Consider the following 26,906-nt stretch of genomic DNA (forward strand, 5'->3'; position numbering starts at 1 on the left):
TCTGTACAAAAAATGGAAAAATATCCTCGGGTGAGGATAAAAAAAAAGAGATTACTGTTTCGATTCCCAGTCAGGGCACATCCCCAGGTTGTGGACCAAATCCCAGTGGGGGGCATGCAGGAGGTAGCCAATTGATGTTCTCTCTCATTGATGTTTCTATGTTTCTCTCCCTCTCCTTCCCCTCTCTCTAAAAAAAAATCAATAAAAAAAAAAAAAGATGGGCAATGTGCTCCCTAGTCATCCTTTTTGCATTTAAACACTAAGTAGAAAATCACAAGCACAAGAGAAGGAAAGAAGCCTCATCAAGGTGTGATGCAGCCACCTCTGTAGAGTACGGCTGGCACGGGGGAACCTGAATCAGGAGCCTGCACCAGGTGTCAGATTTGATGCTGAGTTCCTGTGTTTGTTTTTTTGTCTTTTTATCCTTACCCGAGGACGTTTTTCTATTTTTTGTTCAGATAGAGTGGGTCAGAGAGAGAGGAAGGAAGAGAGAGAGAGAAACATCGATGTGAAAGGGACACATCGAGTAGCTGCCTCCTGCACGACCCAACAAGGGCCGGGGACAAACTGCAACCGAGGTACATGCCCTTAGTGGGAACCGAACCCGGGTCTCTCTGGACCGCAGACCGACACTCTAACTGCTGAGCCAAACTGGTCAGGGCCTGAGATCCTGTGTTTGAACTTGTCATTACCACAGTTTACATATGACCAAAATAATTAATCTACCTTTTGCCTTAAACCCAAGAAGATGTTGAAAGAGTTCATGAAATGGAAACTGTGATAACAGGATAACCAAGTCATCTTCATTAAGGAGAATCCAACCAGTCTCAGGGTCTTCATCCTAAAGGAAAAGATGTCAAAATCATGTCCACTGATTTGATCAAGCATATTGTGGTCTAGAGATAGAGAAGCTAAATTGTCACAGGTCTCAATGGTACGGGTGTGGTATACTCATGAGTCTTCATGGACTTCTCTTTTAGGACAGAGATTTATAGTAGGAGTTCCATCGATAGGCTATAAATCCCCTGAAATGGCGAGTACAATTTTATCTGGGTCATGTCCATTCTTAGGCAATAATTGGAGGAAAAAATTCATTACAGACACACTCACCATGTATACAGTAAAAAGAATAATAATCAACAAGGGTTGTCTTGAGAAACTGGATTTTAATCATTAAATTCTCACCAAAAATAGAGAACCATCTTCTACCTTTCAAATGAGAAGGTCTGAGAAGTTTGTAAGAGGTAAGAAGAACCTTGATAAACTCCATCTCTTTATGAAATAGAATCAGATAATATGTAGGTGAGTTCTCAAGCCCAGAAAATTTGTACTCAAAAAACATAATCCTAATATAAAGTTTACACAATCTGTAAATATTCCCAGGTTCCAAATTTTGCCAGCTCAATAGAGAGATGTTCTAGAAAAGGGTGACAGCATAGTACACTGGATCAGAGCACAGGCAGAGGCTCCACCGTTTTAATTACTGTACAGTTTGAAACAAATTCCTTCATCCCCCTGCACCTCAGTCTCCTCCTCTGTAAAATGGGATCACAACAGTACTTGCCTCATGGGGCTGTTGGGAGAATTAAATGAGATACCACGTAGAAGGTGGTTAAAAGAATACTTAGCATATAAGAAGAGCTCAAAAATGATTAATCAAAATAATGCAGCCCAGCCGGTGTTGCTCAATGGTTGAGCGTCAACGCATGCACCAAGAGGTCACCAGTTCGATTCCTGGTCAGGGTACATGCCCAGGTTGTGGGCCTGATCCCCAGTAGGGGCATGCAGGAGGCGACCAATCGATGTTCTCTCTCATCAATATTTCTCTCTCCCCCCTCTCCCTTCCTCTCTCTCTAAAATCAGTAAGGAAAAATTAGAGAATAATAATAATAATAATAATAATAATGCAGACATGATGAGATACCTCTTCTCCTCCTTCATCTACTAGCGTCCATGACCCAGATGCAGGACCTGAGGTGGATGGCTTCCCCTCACTCGGCTTCATGTGGCACAGGAACTCTGCTCGGTTTCTGAAGGACAAGTGACATCACTCCAATCACAACACAGAAAGCCCACACTTGTGCATTGTGGATCACCTACTCACTGAAGAAGAGTCAGACATCGACCCAATCTTCCAATGTTTAAACTAGTAAACAAGAAATAAAAACTGACTAAAACTCAAGGAGACCAAAGTCTCACTAATTTCGGTGCAGAGACCACATCCATTCTGATTTAGTAATGATGAGAGTAACTGCAGAAAAGCCGTTAAACTAGCACATAGTGGGACCTCAATACACATGGACTGCTGCAGTACCTCAACTCTAACCAAGCTTAGAGTGTTGCCAGGGAAATGACTCAAAATCATGCTTTACTGAATAACAAAAGGATAATCCGCAGGTAATACACAAGCTTGTTTAGGGCAAAAAACACATCTACTAAGTGCAAAAACATTTTTAAGGCAAAGCAAATCTATCCTTGCATCCAGGAAGTAAAAGAGGAAACAGGAAGAGTTCCTGCCAACCAGATTTTCACACAGTGTTGGCTGGATCTGGTGAGTAGGTATAGCCAGAGAAGTTTCTTTGAGTCTAGAACCCGGTTCTCAGTCCTCTGTTCCTTCCTGTCTGGCCTGACCCTGAAAATATACCCATTCCTTCCTTTAATCAGGAACTTTCTCCCACGACTTCCAGCTCTGTAGCTTTAGAGCTGCCTTTTCAACTCAAGGAGCTCCAATCCTGAAGTTTCAAACGCCCACTTGTACCTCTCACTTATGTATGCAATTGTATATATGCCTCAATGACCTCAAATTTTCCTCCTTACAAAAGAGCTCCCCTTCTGTCTTTACTGCCTGTTAGGGCTGCCAATACCCTCTCTGTCACTCAGACTCAGATGTCCATGGAGTTATATCTAAACCACTCTTTCCCCATGTTTTCTTTTAGTCAACTACCTAATTCTTTCCTACGGACATGACCCTTAGGTTCCCCTCTTTCTCTTTCTCACTACTATTACCCCAGCTCAGGCTTGGAGTCAGACAAGCTTTCCAAGACTGACAGCCAGTGGTAGTAACACTGTTCAAGGTCACCTAGATGCAGACTGTGCCTTCTCTCTCAGTTAAGGATGTGTCTTTTTGATGCTGGGTTGGGTTCCAGAGCCAGGAGAGCCAGCTGTCCAAAACTAATTCAATTAAGCAGAAGCATACCTTCTGCCTCCAGTTAAGCCTAAACTTCCTAAATACAACTTTTATCCCTGTTCAAAATACCCTCAGTTGCCACAAAGGCCAGACCATAACAAATATAGATCCTTCTACCTCAATGCAAAGGTCCTTTATAATCCACCTCATCTCTATCACCGTCTCCCACACATCCAACCAAGCTGTCCCCTGCAGAGCTGTCCCCTCTTACCTGTCCCCTGCAGAGCTATCCTTACCTGTACTTTGGGTCGCTGCTCACTGTTCTCTCCATCACAGTGCCCTCTACTCCTTCTCTCCTGCTGAAATCCATTCCACTCTTCAAATCCAGTTCTTCCACTTGGAACCCTCTCTGCCAATTCCACTCTACTCTCTTTATTCTCCTCATTGTGTCCATCATGGCTTCACAATTCAGCATGTAAATCTCTGTGGGTTTTTTCCCTCCCTTTCACTAGATCTATTCTAAGAAACAGGTCTTTTTTTCTTGTCTCTCCCCACAGTACATTTCACAATAACATATATGACAGGAGAAGCAAGCCCACTAAAAGGGGGACCCAAAAAGTTAATAATTTATACATAAGCAGCTAATAGCATCACTTTGAGACAAAGGACATCAAACCCAAAGAAAATCTGCAATGTTAAATGCTGACATGGCCCCTGACAGTTCTCTGGATATGGACAATTTAGTAAGTCAATCCTCAGACAGCAAGAAGCATTTCAATTTCTACTTCAAAAAGATCTTCCACACTTACTTGACAGGAGACATTAGCAGGGCAAGAGACTGCATAAAATGAAAGACCCCTGATGGGTTATTCAAAACTTTGATCTGAAATCAGAAAAGAAAAAGGCATACTGTAGCAAACCAACAACCCAAGTATCTATAATCTTAGTTCGCAAGAAATCTAAGACAGAGAGCTGTTAAGAAAACAAAGATGGAACCGGCACCCAACCCACAAGAGTGAGAACACAGCTCATGGGTTACCCGGCAGCACTGATCCAGCTGTACTCAAAGAACAGAGGTAGTTGATCACTTTACATCAATTACCTGTAACAATATGGGTTCAAGGACAATGCTGCTATTTTAATACAAAGATAAACAAAACAAAACAAAACAAATCCTCCTTCTACCTAAAGAAATTCAAACTTCCCCCTGGCTGGGTAGCTCGGTTGGTTAGAGCATTGTCCTAATATGCCAAGGTTGCAGGTTTGATCCCTGGTCAGGGCACATACCAGAAGCAACCAATGAATACATAAATAAGTGGAACAACAAATCAATGGCGCTCTCTCTCTCAAATTTATTTTTTTTTAAATTCAAACTTCTTGATACCAGAAATCCTAAAGGGAAGGTAATGTGACGAAGTTGAACTTGGCATACACTTAGCTTCTACTCATCTGAGTGGCTGCTGTTAGTAACAAAACAACCCAAAGACAAGCAGCAAAGAGAAAAATCTCTAAACCATATAATCAACACCTAAATTGATTAAATGAAAGTTGATCACACAGACCTGGACATATGCCAGTATTAATAAACTTTGAGATGCTGGTAGTTTCTGTTTCACCTGTACCAACTGTGGTGCTAAGTGGATTAATTTAGGGAGCTATGCTGAGTATTATAGGAAAAAGTCCTAAAGAGCTTTCCCACACAGACATTTTACAGAATTAAATACTACTGAACCTACCAAGCCAGACAACTGAACTTTTATTTTCTACTGAACAATTCTACTTAATTCATCAATTATGGGTGACCTAAGAATTTTCAGCATAAAAACTCCTACAAATATATTCTGGATGTATTTTAAGTTAAATATCAATATTTTTTAAGAAGCTTTTTTTTTTTTTTTTTAACAGCAATTTCTTCAGGAAAAAATGTTTCATAAAACCTCTCCCCTCAAAACCAAAAGGATATGCATCATACCTGAATGAAAGGAACAGCCCATTTACTAACACCAGCCGGGCAGCGGAGAATATGGTTCAGAAGAAAGAGGTGATCTCCAAGACAGCCAACTCTCTGTAATACTGATACCTGAACAACAGAGAACACATAGTTTCACTCTTTAAAAAAGAAGAAGTATGTGTCTAGGGGTCTAGTGAAATCACTTATCTGATGTTTAAATCCAAGTGATCTTTCAAAAGAGTAACCAGGCATAAGATACACTATTGACTGGTTGAGTTTCTACCACAGAGGCACACAAAGGCCTAGGAATCTATGAGTACTATGATAAAAATATCTTCAGTAGTTTCTCTGCAAAAATTTTGTATCTTGAAAATTACAAATCACTAATATTCCAGGCCATTTGTGAATACACAGAAGTAGTTTAATCTATTCTCAGTTTGTAATAGTTTCTCAAATCCAAATAAATATGTTTGAAATCTTACCCCACATTTAAGAACTCTGGTATGAACCTCAAAAATAAAGCACCTAAGGCAGCCCCATTAAGAAACATAACCAACAAATAACCATCCCTGTAACACACCTAACATCTTTCCTATGTTTTTCTAATATCTTTCTTTTTTCCTTAAAAATTTTTTTAAGTATGACTAAGTGCAACATTAAACATAAAATGATTTTAAAAATACAGAAAAATTTTAGATCAGATACCTATATTCTAAATATGAATCTAATATTAAATTTAGTAAATGTGTAATCTTAAATTCACACATTTCCATTTCTTCCTAAGTTGAAACCAAAAATCATTTAACAAAAAGTTTATCAGAGGTTTAAAAAAGCACTTTGTGTTTAAAAATGCACTAGGTAAGCCCTGGCCGGTTTGGCTCAGCGGTTAGAGCATCGGCCTGCGGTCCTGAGAGACCCGGGTTCGGTTCCCGCTAAGGGCGCGTACCTCGGTTGCAGTTTGTCCCCGGCCCTGGTCGGTCATGCGGGTGGCAGCCACTCGATGTGTCCCTTTCACATCGATGTTTCTCTCTCTCCCTCTGTTCCTCTCTCTCCCTCCCACTCTATCTGAACAAAAAATGGAAAAATGTCCTCGGGTGAGGATTAAAAAAATAAATAAATAAATAAAAATGCACTAGGTAAGAATAATTTAATTCCATGTGTCATGATCGAAGACAATGTTGCTAACAAATTAAATGAATTACCTAAAGAAACTGCTGGAGAAAAACAATAATGAAAAAAGAAATAATTAAGTTATCAGGAAAATTTAAAAAAACAAACAAAAACTACTGTATCTATTTCTATTCCCTTTACCAATTTTTGCAGCCAGAGAAGAATATCGTCATGGAACTGAGTATCTTCATTAACTCTCCTGGTGAACATGAATAAGACGCTAATGCACTCCTTCAGTTGACACAGATCAGAGGGAATGCTTTCTGCCTGTTTAGAAGCTGTAAATTAAAGAGAGAATTAAATGAATCCCACATAAATGGGTGTTTTGGCGGGGGGGGAGGAGATACTTATTATCTTCATTTTTAAAAAGAACTCTTTAAAATAATTTTAAAGTTTAGATAAAAATCCAAGAAGAAATGCTGCATCAAAAATATTTGAATTTCTCCTAAATATGTAAACCAAAAAAGTATTTAACTTTTTAAAGTATTTCAAAGCAAGAGAAAATTAACTTCATTAAAATGTATGTTTTATTTTAAAATCAGCAGATCTCTGGCCCAGCCCCAGCTCTTTGATTAGTTATGAAAACAATAAGGGGGAGGATTTTTTACTTTAAATGATCCAAATGTCCCACCCAGATATAAAAAATACATGATTCAATTAGAATAATTAATACTTTACACACGATACAGTAAAGCCTAATTTATTAAAACCCAAAATAAGATGAAAGTTTCAGAACATTAGATCCCCTGATGAAAAATACAATAAAAACACCCCAACAAACTGGACAAGCAAAAATAAAGTGCAAGAGACAGAGGATGAAAGTGTTCTATCAGTGTTACTATCAAAAAGAATCTATTTGGACCTGACTTGGTAACAAGCACATAAACAAGGACAATAAGGGACATTAAGGACAAAGAGTAAGCTTTCTGGCTTCTTAGAGAAGCAGGGGACAACAGCCGGGGGGGAAGGTAGACCTCACAATGCTCCCTAAAAATGTTAGTAAGGCATGCCTTAGCTGGTATGGCTCAGTGTTTAGAGCATCAGCCTGCACAATGAAGGGTCTCAAGTTCAATTCCGTCAAGAGCATGTACCTAGGTTGTGGGTTCAATCCCCAACCTTGGTGAGGATAAGTGCGGGGGGGGCAACCAATCAATGTGTCTCTCTCACATCGATGTTTTTCTCTCTCTCTCTCCTCCTCCTCCTCCTCACTTCCCCCGCCTCCCATTCTCTCTAAAAATCAATGGAAAAAATATCCTCAGATGAGGATTACCAAAAAGATAAAAAAAATGTTAGTAAGTCAGATCACAATCCTATTTTGGGGAGGCAAAGTAAAACCACAAGCACAAATTGTACCTTGTAATACCAATTGACTGTGCACAGTCAATTCAACTAGATAGTACCTGTCCATTTTTTTTTGCATTTCAGACTACCAGAAAGACTAAGACTTTTATTACTTACACACCTTGGCCTTGCTGATGAATTGCTAAAGATCTCAGAACAGCTGAACTATTAAGCAATGCATAGATGTAAGACTCCACTTGCAATCTTGAGAGCACAGAAGTGTAAGAGTGCAGAACTAGAGTCTGGTGGAGGTGCTCAGATTTGGCATCAAATAGCTTCTTTAGCTCCCCCAGTGCATTTTCATTCATCTCTACTCTTTGGTAGCGATGATAGCCTGAAACTTTCACTTGATCTGCACAGATACCCTAGCAGTGGACAAAAGGGTAAATATGAAACTAGTTATTCTTTAGACTTAATCAGACAGCAGGTATACAATGCATAAGGTTCAGTACCATCTTCAACATGCTTATAAATCATGGTGAGGGGGGTAACAATGCCACATAGAGAACAATCTAGTGTAGAATCAGGTGTCAAGGAGTATAATGCCAATCACCAGTGCATCACAAGTTCAAAGAAGAGAAACCCTAAGAAGTAGGTGGCAAAAGGTACAAGTAAACAATAGATCTTGTCCCTAAGACTCTCATGATTGATGATCTTACCTTCTACTTTACAAACCCACTGAGGTCGATATCATATTCCCAACTTCAAGGGACCTCAAAATATCTCTATACTTATCCTCATTGTTCTGATTCTGCTCAAAAGAAACTCCTCTCCTTTCCAATACTAACACTGTCAGCTGTGTTCTTGATTCTAACCTCTCTTTTTCAGTATCCTCAAATGTTTCCCTCTCCACAAACTCTTTCCTATGTACAAAGTGAGATACACAGGTATCCCAATGAACAAGGAATAGGGATGAGGGAAATCACGTGTTTCTCCCTGATATCTCCTCCAACTTTCCTTCAATGTCAAGCTTGTCGAGAGTGGCCTTCTCTTCCCTGCCATCCCTTTCTAGCCACTATGAAATAGCTTTCCTCATGGTCACCTTGGTCTCCATAGGGACACATCTAACTGTCTTCCCTGTTTCCTCATCTCCTCTTAGCCTTGTTCCATGAATCATCCCCTCCTTGATACTCTCAATTCACTGAATGTTCTTGCCATTATGCCCAAGGACACAAACTAAAAGGTCCATGGGCTAAATATGACTTGGACACATGACTTGCTTGGCCTCTACTGTGTGTGTGTGTGTGTGTGTGTGTGTGTGTGTATGTGTGTAATTAGTTGCCAACATTTACAAATCAAGATCGCTCACATTTGGAAAATCTTAAGATGTGGCAGTGCTGGATCAACACAACCAACACAACCTCACAGCAATAATCAGTTAGGACTTAAGAACAGCTGCCCCTCCTGGACCAAACATGAGTGTACTCAGTGACCACTGTCCCACTCAGCCAGCCTCATTTCTTCAGTTACCTGCATGGCCCCTACAGGCACCTGACTTTATGATCCCTATACTGTACTGCTCTGAGCTAAGACAGGGTCAGTGTGGGTACAAGGAGCAGACTCCAGATCCAGACAGCATCATATGAATGGCAGTTCCCCAGACTCCTGAAAGCTTTACAGAACACTAGTCAAAATACCTGTACAGACAACTGTTCCTCCTTAAAGTGCCATAATCGACTTTTAGCATTTTGGCAGTCAGACGTCAGAGCCAACAGCTCAGCTTCCGCCAGAAGCAGCTGCTTCCGACATCGTGAATAGTTCAAAAGTAACTCATAAAATTCATGCCTGTCCTGATGAGCCACGCTGTCAAATTCTTCTAAGTATGACTCAACGTTTTCCAGCCATGAACCAGGCTCAAAGATTTTTAGCTGTTCTTTAGTAAATGGTACTACTTCTGATTGAGATGGGAGCTCCGGGTAGAGTCGTTCATTACGAAGCAAGGGTTTCGCTGCCACCAAAGCTGGCACTTCAGTAATTTCAGCTGGCAACTGGGGATACAGTTTAGTCACTCTAGGTGGCTGAAAAATGTCCATGGCTTCATAAGAACTCTGCAAGCCAACATTTTGTAGCACCTCTGCAGAAAGACCCAAGGCTTGCTTGTCTTCTTTGCTATGCTGAGTTTCTCTGACCTGTAAATTTTCTATTTCCTGATGAGTGTAAGAACAGCTAGATTGCAGTGTGCTTTCAGAAGGTCCACATTGTACCAATTTACTTTCTTCTATTTCTGTAAAGTTCTTGGGGGTTTCTACTTTGGTTCCAATATTGCCTCCAGGGTCAACTGTCAGCTTGACTGCATCACCCCCAACACAGGCTTCAACCTTCCCTCCTTCTTTTAGGGTCTCTGCGTTACATGTCAGGAGCCCTTCATCATTTATAGTTAAGGAGGTGAGTGGTATATCAAACATTTCATTCTCGTTTTGTCCACAGGCATCATTCGGGAGCTCAGAATCGGTGAACACCGTCACGTGGTCTCCTCTGAATTCACAGGCTGGAGCAGGGATTGCCAGCGCGTCGGAGGCTTTGGGGAGGGAGACCTCATCAGACTCTTCCCTCTGAAGAGCTTCATATTTCTTCTTTTCCTAAAACAAAATGTATGCTATGAAATAACTTATAATAGTATCCAATGCTTTCAATATGAGGACTTTTAAAATTGTATATAAAATTTAAATGTTCTCATTCCAAGTTGCCTTTTTTTTTTTTTTGCAGATATTAACAAGCTGATAAGAAAACACAAGGAACCCAGAACAGACAAAACTATCTTTTTGTTGTTGTTATTCCTCACTCGAGGATATTTTTCTTTTGAAATAGAGTGGAAGGGAGGGAAAGAGAGAGAGAGAAACATCAATGTGAGAGAGACACATCAATTGGTTGCCTCCCACACGACCCTGATAACAGGGGGCTGGGGATCAAACCTGCAACTCAGGTAGGTGCCCCTTGACCAGGAATCAAACCTGAGACCCCTTGGTCCAAGGGCTGACGCTCTAACTGCTGAGCCAAACTGGCCAGGGCAAACAAAAAAACCTTGAAAAAGAAGAACAAAGTTGGAAAACTCAGTTTGCTTTTTTTTTTTTCTTTTGGCAATTTCAAAACCTATTACAATAGTATTACCACAGTAATAATGACAGTGTGTAGACAAAAAGATCATTGGAACAAAACTGAGAATCCAGAGAAAAGCCCTTCCTTTTAAGGTCAACTGATTTTCAATAGGAGTGCCAAGACAATTCAATGGGGAAAAAATGGTACTGAACAACTGATATCCAAAGAATGAAACTGAACCCCTACCTGATACCATATACAAAAATTAACTCAAAAAGGATCATACACCTAATGCAAGAAATAAAACTCTTAAAACAAAGGAGTAAGTCTTCATGACCTTGGGTTAGGTGAAGCCTTAAGACATGACACAAAAAGTACAAGTGACCAAATAGTAAACATAGATAAACTGAAATTTATAAAAATTTAAAAATTTTGTGTTGAAAATAAAACCATGAGGAAAGTGAAAAGACAACTCCATAGAATGGGAAAAATATATTTGCAAATCAGTGACCTTATAAGGGACTTATATCCAGAATGAGAAAATATTTTTTTTTAAAAGGAACAATCAAATGTTAAAGCACATTATCAAACCAAGATTTATAAACTAATCTAAGTGCAGTTTCAGCCTCCCCCAAGAGTAGAATTTCAAACCAATCAGTCAGGAATTCCTCATCAATACAGTGAGATAATCTGCCTGATAAGAACCTACTCTTCCCCTAAAGAACAGTGTCCTTGCCTGAAATAATTCACTCTTTTTTAAAAAACTGATTTTAGAGAGACAGAGACAGAGCAACCATTGGTTGCCTCCAGCATGCACCCCGACAGGGGATTGAACCCACTACCTGAGTATGTGCCGATTGGGAATCAAACCTGCCATCTTTTGGTATACAGGACAACGCTCCAATGAACTGAGCCACAGTGGCCAGGGCTAAAATAATTCACTCTTAATTTCTTAATCCCACCCTCCTTCTGCCTATAAAACCTTTTTATAGGTTTATTGTTCAACTCCCTAGAGGACCCTTCTAGTTGCTAGATGGATGCTACCCAATCCATGGATCACTTAACAAAGCCTATTAGGTCTTCGAATTTACTGATTAAATTTCTTTAACAGATCTCTTCTAACTCAATAATAAAGAGATAAATGTCAATTTAAAAACAGACAAAAGAACTGAATACACATTTCTCCAAAGAAGATATACAAATGACATATAACAAGATACTCAACATCATTAGCCATCAGAGAAATGCAAATCAAAATCACAGTGAGATACCACTAGGATGACTATTTAAAGTCAGATAATAAGTAGTGGCAAGGATGTGGAGAAATTAGAACCCTCATACACTGCTATAGGGAATGTTAACAAGATGAAGCCACTATGCAAAACAGCACAATCCTGTGATCATACTAAAAACCACTGAATTATACATTTTAAATAGGTGAACATTATAGTGTATGAATAACAGCTCAATAAAGCTGTTAAAAACAAACATGAGAGGTTTTTAAAACTTAGTTGAGAAATAAAGAAAAGTAAGCAAGTAGAGACTGGAATGGGGAATAGAGGGAAAATATTTTCCTTTTCTGAAACTCTAAGAGACCTCTGGGACGTTAAATGCTAACTAGAAGGGAAGACAGGGAGCTGGAAGCAGACACATGATGGGCCACATGATCTGGGGCACAGCAAACAACCACACCTCCTCCAAGCCGCAGGCCACCCCATGTTTCCTCCCCAGCCTGTCCCTCAAGCAGTTTTTAACCTCGCTGTGTCCCTTCTTGCCCCATTCCTACTCCACCTCGCCCTTCTTCTCTCACCACTGCAGGACTGCCCCTGCAATTTCAAATTCTCCCCTCCCTAAACAAAATGAAGTATGCTACTCCCGAATTTGCTGCCCACTTCCATCAGAACAAGCATAACTATGATAATAGCAACAGATAATGTGGTTAAATAATCAATTAAATAATTTTTAAAAACTTCTAGCCCCTCCAGGGAAGAACACAGAAGCCTTAGACTTTTATTTCTCCTGGGGGAAGAACTCAATGCCTCTCAGGGTTTCAAAAGTAGAACCAAAGAAAACTCTACCTGTGCAGATAGGAAAGTCAGGTCCAAAGAGGAATTAACACAGAGTTGCCCCAGGGAAAAAGGGTGGGGGGGATGAAGGAGAGAGAAGCTGAAGATTAGATTGGAAGAGTGGACTAGCCCTTTAGGGAAGGACAGAGGGAGGGAAGGGTGGACAATGATAGTGTTACCATGGACAATGGTAGTGTTACTGTCATCGTAACTATCTACCTAATATTAAAACAGGAAGAGAGCAAAGGGAAGGCCAGACATTAATATCATGGTGGTCTGGGCAGCTTCACAGGAAGCTGCAGTTTCACGCTTCCCAGGAAACCACCAGTCCATTCCCTACACCTCACTCAGGGAGGAGAAAGTGGACGCACAAGCAGTGAAGTCTGAATGATGTAAGGAAGGTGCTAACCTGTCAGTCTAGCCTGGGGAACAAAGACAACTGGCTAGGGGGTGGAATCACTGTAAATGCGAGAAATCTTAGAAGGGTAAAATCCCCCAAACAAAGGACTTCCCTCTCTATGTCCACTTGAGCTCCTGTTTCTCACTTGTTCCTGACCCATACTAGCCTGCCATGTGGCCCTAGAAGCCGCACGGCCCACAGCCACGTGAATCCCATATGCAATGGACTGCAGCTGGGAACACAAGCTAAGCTAGCACATTCTGGACTGAACTGTGCTTCAACATGGAATGGAGGCTCTAGGCAATGGGTCTGATCTTAGCTCTCCTGAAGACAAAATGAGACTTTTTGGGGTGGGATGGAGGGAGATGGGACCTTGGAAACACAGGGGCTTAATTCCATAGAAATAAAACTTTCCACGATACCTCATCCTCCAGTGGGGGCCTCAGGAAAAAACTGCTCCTTGCAGCACCCCAGAATCCCACTTCCACCAGCAACAGGTGGGGACACAGAGGCTACCCCATCGATAACAGCAGGACACACAACTGTTTGAGCAGGTAGCAAAGGCCTGACCCTGCCCACCTCATAAATCCCTGCACAGGGACAGGACTCCCAGTGTATAAAGGAGAGGGCGTTTTATGCAGTCATCACCAATGTCATGGTCTCATGAGCTGTGGCAACCTCCCTGTGGCTCACTCTCTAAAGCACAGAATAGGGGAGCAGGTCCTGAATGCTTCTAAGCCTTCAGCCTCTGCCCCCACCCCCAATTTATAGCAAGCATCATTATAAGATTGACCTCACTAACACACTGCTCTGAACACCATAAAACAGTCACAGCTCTCCATTTATTGAAAGGCTGAGTCTTAATTCAATCCTAGCATCCAGTGCCTTTGTTAACTTTGTTATGATCCAGTTCCAAGACAAAACCTTCAACAACCACACCAACCCCTGCTTTACTCTGAACTCCAGCAATATGTACTTGTCATGCAGTCCTGATCATATGCTACCACACATGGTTATTTCTCTTTATGTTCTGTTCCCCCATCCCCCACAATTAAATAAACCACAAGTATCTTTAAGGCAGGAAAGTTAGAACAGAGAACAAAGGCCTAAAGTCTACCCCTCTCCTTCTCCGTCTTGGCTGGAACATCACACAAACACCTTAACTGACCACCTGTTCCCCCGCTTTTTCCTCCTCAATTTCCTAGAATTGGGAGGACCAAAAAGAAACCGGAGAGAAGAGACAAGGATGAGTCCACCAGCATCAGAAGCAGAGGACCAGTCTATCTACCCCCTTGCCCACGTTTAATAAAAACCTTCCACCCAGACCCCTTTTCTGCATCTTGTTCTCCAAGGTCACCAGCTCTCAATTCACGAGTGTGTACTGTGCTTTGCTAAATCTTTCTGTCACACTCTTTAATTCCTTCTTGTTCTGTGACAAGAACTTCAACCTGGTTGAGGCTTCCCTTAGCCTCCCCAGGAGCTGCCAACATCACCTTGAGGCCAGGTAGGCAGGTAGGTATCTCATGCCTCTTTGGATCCGATCTGCCTTTGATTTTTAACACTGTATTCAATAAATGTTACTTGAGACAACAATGATGACCCATAATTCATAAAAATTGACTACCAACTACATGCTAAGTTCTGTCCTAAGTACAGGAATCCTAAAATGAAGAAATTATTTAATTATCCAATGAATATTTATACTTACTATGTGCTCTGGCACATTTAGAAGTCTGTTTTTTTATAAGCTGCTCAGAAAACAGAGGGAATATCCAATGAATTCTGAGGAAACTGAACTTTCATGCCAAAATCTCAATTTATTCTTACATTTAAAATACAAAATTTCATTTAAAAAATTTTAAAAGCCAGCTTACAATTTACTTGCCTACTTGAGTTTATTTACTTGAGTTAAATACAAATAAAGACATAGAACATACTTTATAATAATCATTTCAAATCACAAAATAAAATTCAAACAGAATTCCATGCGTATCAAATCATGTGCAAAAATTAATATTTTCAAACTAATTTAAGCAAAAGACATGTTTCTTATAACAAAAAAATGGCCAGGAGATTAAAAGGAATCTATATTTCTTTATTTTTGATCTCCACATAAGTTACATACAGGTAAAGAACCAATTTTAAAACAATTCCATGAGAGAAAAAATAATCAAGAAATTATATAGAAATGGAAGAGTTGCCAATAAACATAGAAAAATACACTGAACTATTCATTACAGTAAATAAGCCCTGAGGTACTGCAGTATGCAAGGGAACAAACCTAAAGAACACAAAAAAACAGCTGTCTTCAGGAAATGGAATTCAAAGCATTTGATTTCTGGGTTACTTGTTTCTCTGTGTGTGTGTGTACACTCACACATACATACTGTTTTAAATCAATGAGTACTTTTGTAATAAAAAACTGTGTTTTTGGTTTTTTTTTTAAGTTCTGGAAAACAAATGGCTATATTAAAAAAAAAAAAAAAGTACATCTCTTTTCCTTCCTTAAAAATAATGATGAACTGCTCCTTTACGAAGGATAAAGTCCAGTTTTACACGTTTCATAGAATATTGTCATGGAATTATTTTAAGGTCCTAGAGATTTCTATATCCTCTTTTTCCAGATACAGTAAAGGAAACACCCTTACAAATAGAGATTTCCCTTACAAATATAAATGTTCTTTTACAAAAGGTAGCTTCTACTTGGTTTTCAGATCATTTCCTGTGTCTGCTGTTTCTTAAAATTAATCAGCCTAAAATGATCAGTATCTCAAAGAGGCATATTTTGGGGTGGCAAACTCTGATCCCCTTCAAATGTCTAATAGACATTTATTACAAAATTAGTATATCCAAAACTGAACTCCTGATCTTCCCTCAAAACCTGTTCCATCCACTGCCCTCTCCTTGACGGTTTTCTCCAACAGCCCACATCTAAGTCATCAGCAGTTCTTGGCTCTATCTTCAGAAACTCCCCAGACTTCAGAAAGCATATGAGATCTTGCTACCCGGCATATGTGGTCAGTTTGGCTCAAATAAACTCTTATTAAAATTCTCTCAAAAAAGAGAAACTCCCCAGACTTCAAACGCTTCTCATCACCTTTGCTCCATCACCTCTGGTCCAAGCCACCATCACCTCTTCTTGTCGGGATTAACGCAATACTCTCTTAGATGGTCTCTCTGCTTCTACTCTTGCCCACTTAGACTACTCTCAACAAAGCACGCACAGTGATTCTTTAAAGCATAACTCAGATCCCATCACTCTTCTGCTCAAAACCCTGAGGTGATTCCATATTTCAACAGAGTACAAATCCTTACAATGGCCTATAAGGCCACTGATCTGACCCTGTTACCTTTCTGACTTTTAACTATTATCCCCTCACCCACCCCACTCTAACTGCACTGCCTCCTTGCAGTTCCTAAGATAGACATGCCACTGCCTTAAGACATTTGCCCCGACTGCTCCCTCTGCCTAGAACATTCTCCCCCAATATTCGTAGAGCTAACTCCCACATCTCTATCATGTCTTAATGTAAATGTCACCTTCACTAAGGATCACTTTGATGACCTATTTAAAATTTCAACCCATCCTAATATCTCACCAGTACTCCCCAACTCCTTACCTGGTTCTTTCCCCTTTTTTTCCATAGCATTTATCATCTTTTAACATGATATATTTTATTTATTTTTATAGGGTCTTTTGTTCGTTTTCTCCATCTACAACATAAGCTTCATTAAGACCAGGTTCTTTGTTTTTCCCTCTATTATTTCCAAAATACCTAGAACAGTTTCTGGGACATAGTAGGAGTAGGTGATCAATGAGTGTTTCTTCAACAAATGAATCTTACAAGGCACAAAAGGAGCTACATTATAATACATCGCATTCCCCACTTCACTCCTATAACCACTAGGAGGAAGGAGGAACTAAGAGGTACATATCTAGGCTGAAGAGCAACAGGGGCTAAGTCTTTCTGTTATCAGCTTTTTGGGCCACATCTCAGTTTATCCCTGGCAATTACCATATACTCTATTAATGAGTTGTTGGCATGCAGAATTTAAAGTTAACTATAAAATACTTTCCATGAATATAAAATACACTGCTTCTACAAAGTAAATCCAATCTAAAAATCTACTGTTCTTAACCATAATCTACCATGATCAATAAAGTCAGGGTATTCCCAGGTAGGGATATATTTAGCAGAAGATGAATTTTTTTTAATGAAAATATTATCAGGACTATCTCTTAGGTATCAGGTGATAACCACAACCTAACAATGTGAAGTCATCTACCAGATGATTAATATTGAAGAATGCAGGTCAGCTGCTGGGTAAAATCCAGAAGCAGCTCAAGCTATTCAAGCACAATATCACATGACACTACTCACTTCCTAAACAGAGCCTTGGAACTACTTTATGACTCCTTAAATAGTTGCCAAATTATACCACAGATGACAAAGGTTTCATTAATGTAGGACTTTATGGTCAATGCCAAACCATATCCAGCAGTAAGAAATGAATCTATTTACTCTAAAAGAAAATTTAATTTTCTAGATTGACAAGTATGGGGGCCTTGCTGGTATTGTGGGCTTTCCATTTGTTTTCTCATACTACTCAGGAGAGCTACCAGAGTAAATTCTTCTGAGGGACCAAGCCTGGAAATATTCTTAAATACTGACATTTACTCCTTCACCCAACAAATATTACCAAGGGCCTACAAGGGCTATCAAGGGTACTAGGAACAAGACAGACAAGATAGGTCCCTCCCTCATTGACTTCACAGTTTAAGGGAGAAGAGAGATGTTGACAAAGTAACTGCAAGTGAAATGAGTGACACAAAGATGCAAAGTGGTATTGATGGGTGGGGGAGGAGGAGGACAGACCAGAGACTGAGGAGAAAAAGAAGCCAGATCACTGAGGGCTACAAGTCCATGCTAAGAATTTTATAGACTCTAGCCTCTGGGCTATGAGAAAACTTTGAAAGGTTTTAAGGAGTTATCAGTTTTTTGTTTTAAAAAATATTAATCAGTATCCATCAGCTTCAGTTTAGAGTATGGACACCAAGAATGAACTTGGTGAGGCCAGATTAGCAAAAAAGAACTTCCTTGGAGGATGGTGGTGGTATTTAAGATGGAGAGAAATGGGCAGAATCAAGAGATTATTTAAAAAATACAACTGGTTAGACTGATTATATTTGGAGGGTGAGAAAAAGTACATGTCAAGGATTTCTGGTTTGATCAAATTCCTCTAGAATGAAGGCTTCTTCATAAATTTTAACAGATAAAAAATAAATTAACACATGCTTGTTTAGAAAAGTTGCCTACAACGTGTCAATAAAATGAGCAATTGGTTTTTCATAATAGATTTAAAAGTTTAAGATTTTACCTTTATTTTAGAAACTGTTCTAAATAAAATAATTTGAGAGAATCCTCTTAACTGTTTAAAAATATTTATAACATTCTATCTATAGATAGACACGTATAGCTATAAGAAACCATTATTAGGCTACTGAATCAAGAATTCTAATTTTGGGCTTTAACTTGTGTTTTCTCACTAACTGCATGCCTTTCGGCTTATCAACTGATTTCTCTAGGCTTTAGTTTCATCACTCATTTGGAAAAAGCTGAGATTAAGAATTAAGATTCTGTTCTCTACCGACTCACGTTTACATGTTAAGCACTACTGTATTCTAGGTTCAGGGACCTTATGCATGGCTGACCAATGGCTTTTTTCTTCCTCCTCTGTTTTGATAGTTCTTGCCCACCAATTAAATGCAAAAGTATTTCTCTTAAAAATGTTTCTGAAACATTAGGTAGCAAAATGGCTTTCTCCTCACAGACCTGAGTATACTGATGCGTGTAACTCCACTAGAGCCTTTTTAAAAGGCATCATCATGAAAGGGATTCACCTAAGTCATTTACAACTTATTAAATATAGTACCTTTGAACACTAGTCTCCTGTTCAAGCCTTGTTCCCAAGAGAAAATCAGATTTTGGTCTCATTTTTAAGGTACACTTGCTTTGGAACATCACCCGCTTGTAGAAAAGGGAATTTCCTGTACTTGAATTACCATCCTCAATCTCTTTAAGGTAAATTCAATTTCAGGTAAGCCAAAATTATCTAGGTCCAGCCATCCAGGGGTAGCATTTATTCTGTTCACTGTAAAATAAATATCATTTCAGAAAATATATAGGAACAAAATGAAAACTCACACTGCACCTAAAAACAAATCAACCTAGAAACACACCAATATTACATGGCAGTCTGATCCGTCCCCACTGTGGGAGTCTCGCCCTGGTTTAACTTCTGGACATTCCTGCCCCCATCTTAAACAACCAGGATAATGAGAAATAACCACTACCACCACCATCACCGTGAATTTTAAAAGTGAAGAGGCCTGCCCAGCTGGTGTGGCTCAGGGGATTGGGTGTCCTCCCATGGACTGAAAGGTCCCTGTTGGATTGGTCAGGGCACATGCCCGGGTTGTGGACTTGATCCCCAGTAAGGGGTGTGCAGGAAGCAGCCGATTGATGTTTCTCTCTCATTCTTCCTCTCTCTCTAAAAAAAATCAGTAAAAACAGATTAAAAATATAAATAAATGAAAATGAAGAGGCCCATCACTAAAGTCTACTTTCCGTCTGTCGCTATCCGTAAAGCTCTGCCCAGGGGTACATTCTCCCTAGTGGAAGAGCGATTCCTTTCCTCTTTATGCACGAGAGGGACTGAGAATGTCCCTGAGTTATAAAGGATAAAAAAGACAGGGTCAACGATGAGGCTGGAACGAGAAAGGCTACTTCATGGGGGAATCCAGACCCAGGTGAGGAACGTCCAGACCGGAAGAGTCCAGAGAGGTCAAGAGAAAGAAAAAGAAAAAGAAAAAATGGGCTCCTGCCAAAGTCTGGCAAGGGAATGTGAAGGAGGAGCAGAGGACTGGGATGGAGTCGATAGGTGGTGGAGTCAAATATGAGGAGGTCGAGGCAGAGAATGCGAGGGGCTCAGGGGATGGGTAGAGTTGACCAGAGGGCCCGAGAGAGGAAACGGGAGCAGAGAGCACCCGCCAGGGCCTCGGAGGGGAGGGGAGGACCGGAGGAGGAGTATCCTCACCTTGGTTTTAGTCCGGCTGGCCTTGGCCTTGGCCCGGCGTGCGGGTCTCACGGCCTCAGCCATAGACCCTACGGCGTCGGTGTCGCCGTTTGTTTTTGTCAACCCCTGCGCTTCCCACAACCTGCCCAGTTCCGCCCCCAGACTGTCACATGATCAAATCTCCACCATTCCCGGTGAGGGGGCGGCAACTCTGAGGCTCTACGGGCTGCGGCATAGGACAAACCAGTTCGGGAGTCTTTTTCACTGGAGGGGAATGGCCCCGCCCCCTTCTGTCCAGGGCTCGCTCCTGGTCGGGATGCGCAGGACCTCCAGGCTCCTCCCGGCGCGCCAATTCCACTGGGTAGTGATGGGCCTTAGGGAGGGTCAGGGCGCGATTCGTCCCGCTGACAGGTCGCGTCGGTTGCCGGGGCTCTGATGAGCCGCACTGGGTTTGGACCCCCGGTGCGCTAGCACGTCTCAACCACATTGGCTTAAGGGAGTCCGGGAGTCAACCTTGTTTTGATAACCAGATCCATTTAGCCTAAATTTCTGGTTTGCGCTCAAGGAAAGAACCTTGATGTCCATCGAGATGTGCACTTCAGTTTCCTCTTTTGTAAAGGAGAATGATGGTGCTTGCTTTTTCGGGTGTAATCGTGAAAAGTGCTGGTGGTAGCAGGCATGTCAGTAAATAGAAGTTATTATCATTACTGTACAAAAACCCAGGCAGGAAAGAGATTTCTGTCCCAAAGAAGGTAGAGGAAAAAGGCAATCAGACAAGACCCATAAAAATATTCTTAATATAGATTTTACACACCTTCTTCATTTAAAAATTCCATATGTAAAGAACTTGGCCCCATCTCCCTTTCCCAGCTCTACAACTTCTTTTTCCCAAAGCCCTTAGTAACTCTTAAAATTCTAAATAATTTGCTTAAATGTTTGTGTCTGTCAATCTGGGTAGAATATAAAATCCTCAGGGGCAGTGTTCCTTGTTTTTTCCTTGAGGCATCCCAAGGGCTGCTAGAACACTGGCCAGCACATAGTAGATGTTCAATTAATATTTGATGACTCAAATGAATGAATGTGAGTTGTTTTGTCTAATGGTGGAGTAAAATAGTCGGTGGGGTGTATGGAAGGAAAAAAAAAAGACTATGAACCCACTGGTAACATCCCTAGAGTGAAAAATGCAGGAATATGGCATGAGAAATGGAAAGGACTTCAGAGATGCAACTTGCACAATGTCTTGTTGAAGAGCTCATTAAACATAAAATACTGTTGCATGTATTTTGATCCCAAATCTTTAATAATAAAAATGTTATCAAGTTACTAAGAATATGCAAGCTCTTTGCATACCCTGGATGTAGGGTGTATACATGTATATAAAATTATCACAGGCAAGACCTGACCAATATTTACAAAAACCTTTATACCACCATTAATATCCACAATTGTTGCTGGTATTTCTTCCCATCTATAAAACTCTCTCTGGCCTCTGCCAATTCAAATTCTTTTGGCCTTTAAAGTTCTAAATACCAGTTACTATGTAACAAAACAGAACTGACCCTACCCTCACTCCCCATGCTTTACAGCTCAGTTGGGAAGCAGATACAATGTATAGATAAATTGCAATAAATATATGATAGCCTGTGGGGAAAAACAGGCATAATTTATATTTATAAACTGAATTTCTTAGACCTTAATAGAATAGTGTAAGAAGTTATGTTTATTGGTCAGTTCAGGCAATAGAAGAAATCCAAATATATTTCAAACTGAAGTTTAAATGTTTGAAGGAATTTAAGTCATAAATGGGACTGATCATTTAACAAAGTTTGGTCTATTGAATTTGAGTTGACCAAACATTAACTTGAAAGTGGTTATTTAAATGTATTAGATTTATAAATAGAATGTTAAGATTTATAAAGATAGCTTGAAGACTTAAGAAAAGCTAATTTTAAAATATGTATGACTTAAATACCTTGAAGATTAATTTTTAAATAATTAACTTAAAAGGTTAATTTCAAACCCCTCACCCCTCGAATAATGATAAATATGTTTTCTATATGTAAATGCTTTCTGCAGTCACTGTGAAAAAAACAGTTTGACAGCAAGAATCAGGGTTAATTACTGGCCTAATTAGCAGTGAGGGCTTTGCTACTATTGCTTTCTGTGTGGTAATCATTACCGTTTTTTGAGTTCATACTATCAGTCAGAAACTATGCTGAGTATTTTTCACATAATACCTCATTTGATTCTCATAACAACCCTACATCGTTAATAATTTTATTGTTCTCATTTTATAGGCAGGGACTAAGGCTCAGAGAGGTGGAATTGTTTTCCAAGGGTCACACAGCTAGTAAATGGTGGAATTAGGATTTGAACCAATGCAGTTGTATAGTATAAGTGAACTTTCAAGGTAGGAAGCCAGGCTTGGTCTCTTCATGTTTACAATACTCTAAACTCATACACTGAGGCCAACATGAATATCAGAAATATTTTATTTAAAAGAAACTGGATTATTGCCCAGCCAGTGTGGCTCAGTGGTTGAGCATCGACCCATGCACCAAGAAGTCACCAGTCCAATTCCCAGTCAGGGCACATGCCCAGGTTGTGGGCCCGATTCCCCAGTGGGGGGCATGCAGGAGGTGGCCAATAGATGTTATCTCTCGTTGATGTTTCTACCCCTCTCTCTCCTCTCTCTCTCTAATATCAATAAAGAAAACAAATAAATAATAAGTAAATAAAAGATACTGGATTATTGATAATTGCCACAATGTTGACTGTTGGGTATTGGGTTTATTTTCTCCAAAAATGTCTAGAATAGTTTTACTTTATTTTTATAATAGTTTTAAATTATAACATTCTTAAATGTGTCTGCAAACAATGTAAAAGTACATATAATAAAAAGTTAACACTCCTCACACTAGAGTTAATCACTATTAACAGTGCAGTATGCATCCTTTCAGGCTTTTTCTACCCATGTACAAATATCACACTCTGAAATACTTAATGTCTATGCATGTATTATCCATGACCTTTTAATTTCTAAATCTTGGGAGATATTTCCTTGTAAGGACAGATAACTCTACTTCATTTTTCCCCTAATTAATTAAATCTTTCATAAATTTATTTAAACTGACTTCTGATGGTCATTATTTCCAATTTTTCCACTAATCAAAACAGTGCTCACAAGTGACCACACTTATATATTTTTGTGCATGTGTAAGATAAATACCTAGATGTGAAATTGCTGCTCAAAGAGACATTCTCATTTTTGTTTTTATTTTTGGCAGTTTTGTAACTTTATTCAACAATTAGCAGTTAGTTACCATCCACATTAACTGTTTGTAGATTTTTTAATGCAGTGACAGGGACGTAGGTGACTAACGTATAGCGCTTGTTTGGTGAATCTTCATCCTCATTATATTTTCTGGACAACCACACCAGATATGGTAAGGGACATTCCTTATTCCTTTGGCCCAGAACACTTTGTGGAGCCTGGTGTCAATGCGCACATCTGGAGTCCCCATCTCCTTCATGGCACATTTCCAGATCTCTTTGAGTGCCCGACGGGCACACTTCTTGAAACCCACTCCATGAATGCTTTTGCAAAAGTTGATGGCCTTTTTTCTCCTTGCCACCCTTCTTGGTGGGAGCCATTGTGCCGGGCCCAAGTTGGAAAGCTCTCATTTTTAATTTTAGTAAATATTTACCAAATTTCCCTTCAATGGGTTAATTTTTACTGCAACTTTCAGAATTTAAAATACTTTTTAATCTCAGAAAAAGCCCGATCAATTAAAAACAAAAAACAAGCATTTGTAAAAGTCACATATCTTATAATGGCATCCCAAAATGTACCATGACCACGATTCCTAAGTCAGCCAGCATCTGAAACAGTGCTTGTTATAAGGAGTTGAGTGAAAGCTGTTGAACTCAAGAAGCCCTGGGAGGACCTTGCTTAAACTTGCTGACAAAATCAGATTCCATCAATTGGGTGTTGCCATCTGGTAGTAACGATTTCCAAGAAGTCATTCATCCTACTTAATTACTTCCTGTACATCATTCTGTATGAGGCATTATTTCATCATGCATGATTGCTAAATACACTTTTAAAATTATTTAAAAATCATGTTACTTCTAAATTACTTCAATTTCTTGAGACAATTAGCTGACAGTGCAAGTAATTACCAAAAATATCCATCCTATGTTTTTGTTTTGTTTTGTTTGGTATGTGCCCTAGTGGGAACTGAACCTGGGACTCTCTGGTCTGCAGGCCAGCGCTCCAACCGCTGAGCCAAACTACCCAGGGCCATCCTATGCTTTTTAAAGACTCTTGTATAGAGGGGATCTCTTCTGTTAACAGACTTTTACTTCCACAGGAAGAAAAACATAAAACTTGTCTTTTCCTATTATTTTCCCATTCATAATTTTACTAAGAAAAAAGTTTAAATGGGTCATAGAAACAGTTATTTGCACCCTCAAAGCATCAGACACTGCTGGTGTCCCGACTGTATTCCCTGGGCACTTATTTCTGAGTACCTGTATACAGACCCAAATTCCAACAACTAGCACCTCTGAGCCTCAGCTCTCTTTGGCCACATGTATGACAGGCTAAAAGTGCCAGGGAGATAATGCACTGCCCTGAATTGGAAGCGGTACACAACCAGTGACAAATGGGAGTTGGCATATAAAGTTATGGGTTGAATCGTATCCCTCAAAATGTATATGTTGAAGTGCTAACCCCCAGTACTTCAGAATGTGACTTTATTTGGAAACAAGGTCTTTCCAGGGGTAATCAAATCAAAAAGAGGTCATAAGGTGGGCACTCATCCAATACAGCTGGTGTCCTTATAAAAAGGAGTAATTTGGCTAGAGCACCAGCCTGAGGACCAAAGGGGTATCAGGTTCGATTCCCGGTCAAGGCCATGTACCTGGATTGCAGGTTTGAGCCTGGGCCTGGTTGGGGTTGTTCGCAACTAATCGATGCGTCTCTCTCACATCGATGTCTCTCTCTCTCTTTCCTCCTGCCTCCCTTCCACTCTATCTAAAAATCAGTGGAAACATATCCCTGGGTAAGGATTTTAAAAAGGGGGGGAGGGTGATTTGGACACAGAGACACACAGAGGGAAGACAGCCATCCACAAGGCAAGGAGGCCTGGAACAGATCCCTCCTCCACAGCCCTCAGAAAGAGCCAGCCCTGCCAACACCTTGATTTTGGAATTCACAGCTGTGAGGCGATAAACTTCTGTCATTTAAGCCACCCAATTTGAGGTATGTTATTACGGCGGCAGTTTTAACAAACTAATACAAATACCCAGCTCTCTCACCCGCCAGGTGGAAGAACTCTCAGATGTGGGTTCTGTGCTATTTCCTGGAGTCCCCAGTGGGAGTCAGCAGCCACTATTTTTTCACTTCTCTTTCCTTTTGCACTTCCCATTCTAATACTGGTGTCCTCTGGATGCACCTCCTAAATAAACAGCTTGTCTCTGGGCCTCCTTCCGGGGTAAACCAAGCTAAGACAGTTGGTATTAAAAATGGAACTCAGATGTCAGGGTGGGATACTGGCATCAGACCCCTTCCCAGTGAGATGGTACAAGGGTCTCACTGTTTATGGAAGTAGAATGGTGAGAAACTCTGAGCTAAAGCATCACAATTATTAGAGGCCTCATCTGTGGTGAATTAGGGTAAGATTCAGGGGGAAGGGCTTATTGAACAGTGCTAGCACTTGAGAGAGATGAAGTCATGATTGATTGTTATCACCTGCTGTTGGTACACTGAAAAAAATTGTACTAACAGGGACTATAGCTTGTCTTACTAAACTTCCTGGTGTGTGTGTGTTGGGGGGGTGTTTTCTGGAAACTGGGAGTTGAAGTAATGACATGATGAAGTAAAATTCATGTGGACACCGGTGGATCTGAGCCACGCAGGGGTCAACACTCAGCGCCCCTTCCACACCCTCTCAGTCCTTACCATTTCCTTACACACCAGCCTACCTTCCAACTGCCTGAGGACCTTCTGAGGCTGCTGCAATTCACTGTCAGCATTCAAAGTAGTCCAGAACGCCCTGGCCGATTTGGCTCAGTGGTAGAGTGTCAGACTGCGGACCAATGAGTCCCGGGTTCAATTCCAGCAAAGGGCACCTACCTAGGTTGCATTTTGTCCCTGGCCCTGGCCCTGGTCAGGGTTGTGCAGGAAGCAAACAGTCAATGCGTCCCTCTCACGTCGATGTTTCTCTCTCTCTCTCTATCCTCAGGCGAGCTCTCTGAGGTCCCTGTCCCTGCACTGTCTCCTAGGAGTCCCCAACAGGCTTAAGTTCTAATTGCCCACTGTGGCAACTTCCTTGATAATCCATGCTTTTTTTTTTTTTTTGCATTCCTTCCTTCCCTGTCTCACTTCCCCATTTCCATACTGGTGCTTTCTGGGATCAACCCCCAGAAAAAGTACTTGAACTCAAATCCTTACCTCAGGGTCTGCTTCTGATAGATCAATCCCAAATTAAGATACCCACAGTCAGCAGAGTAGCTCATATTTAATAAATTTAACATGTATACTTATTTGACTGGCTTCCTTCCCTTTACACTCTTTGATCTAGAAGGGAAGCCCAGCCTTGAACAACTAATTTCAAGAGTGAACCATGGAATAACAAGAAAAACGTGGGGAGGAGGAAGGCTACAGCAGGGGGGACCCTGAGGAAGTGACCTTGAGGCTGGCACCTGAAAGATTAGTAGGAAGTGACATGGCAC

At 40.5% G+C, this 26,906-nt stretch overlaps 1 protein-coding gene across 9 annotated transcripts in view; it reads right to left on the reverse strand.

Moving 5' to 3' along the window:
• Nucleotides 1-20,280, reverse strand: part of EPG5 (ectopic P-granules autophagy protein 5 homolog) — a 99,946-nt gene extending 79,666 nt beyond the window's left edge. For 7 of the 9 annotated variants that reach the window (XR_004957135.1, XM_036245770.1, XM_036245768.1 and 4 more), the window contains exons 1-8: nucleotides 20,190-20,280; nucleotides 9,227-10,168; nucleotides 7,711-7,954; nucleotides 6,390-6,526; nucleotides 5,100-5,207; nucleotides 3,937-4,010; nucleotides 1,925-2,030; nucleotides 727-841 (exon numbers count right to left, since the gene is read on the reverse strand). Coding sequence is in view for 8 of the 9 variants with exons in the window: in XM_036245770.1 (XP_036101663.1) it covers nucleotides 727-841; nucleotides 1,925-2,030; nucleotides 3,937-4,010; nucleotides 5,100-5,207; nucleotides 6,390-6,526; nucleotides 7,711-7,954; nucleotides 9,227-10,168; nucleotides 20,190-20,252 (1,789 nt within the window). In the remaining variant the exon portion in view is untranslated. Of the gene's footprint in view, nucleotides 1-726; nucleotides 842-1,924; nucleotides 2,031-3,423; nucleotides 3,597-3,936; nucleotides 4,011-5,099; nucleotides 5,208-6,389; nucleotides 6,527-7,710; nucleotides 7,955-9,226; nucleotides 10,169-20,189 lie in introns of those variants that run through there. The other 2 variants (XM_036245774.1, XM_036245775.1) reach the window with 2 other exon arrangements.
• Nucleotides 20,281-26,906: the final 6,626 nt, after the last annotated feature.

Source organism: Molossus molossus, unplaced genomic scaffold, assembly GCF_014108415.1.
Source record: "Molossus molossus isolate mMolMol1 unplaced genomic scaffold, mMolMol1.p scaffold_m16_p_6, whole genome shotgun sequence".
NCBI classification, from domain to species: Eukaryota; Metazoa; Chordata; class Mammalia; order Chiroptera; family Molossidae; genus Molossus; species Molossus molossus.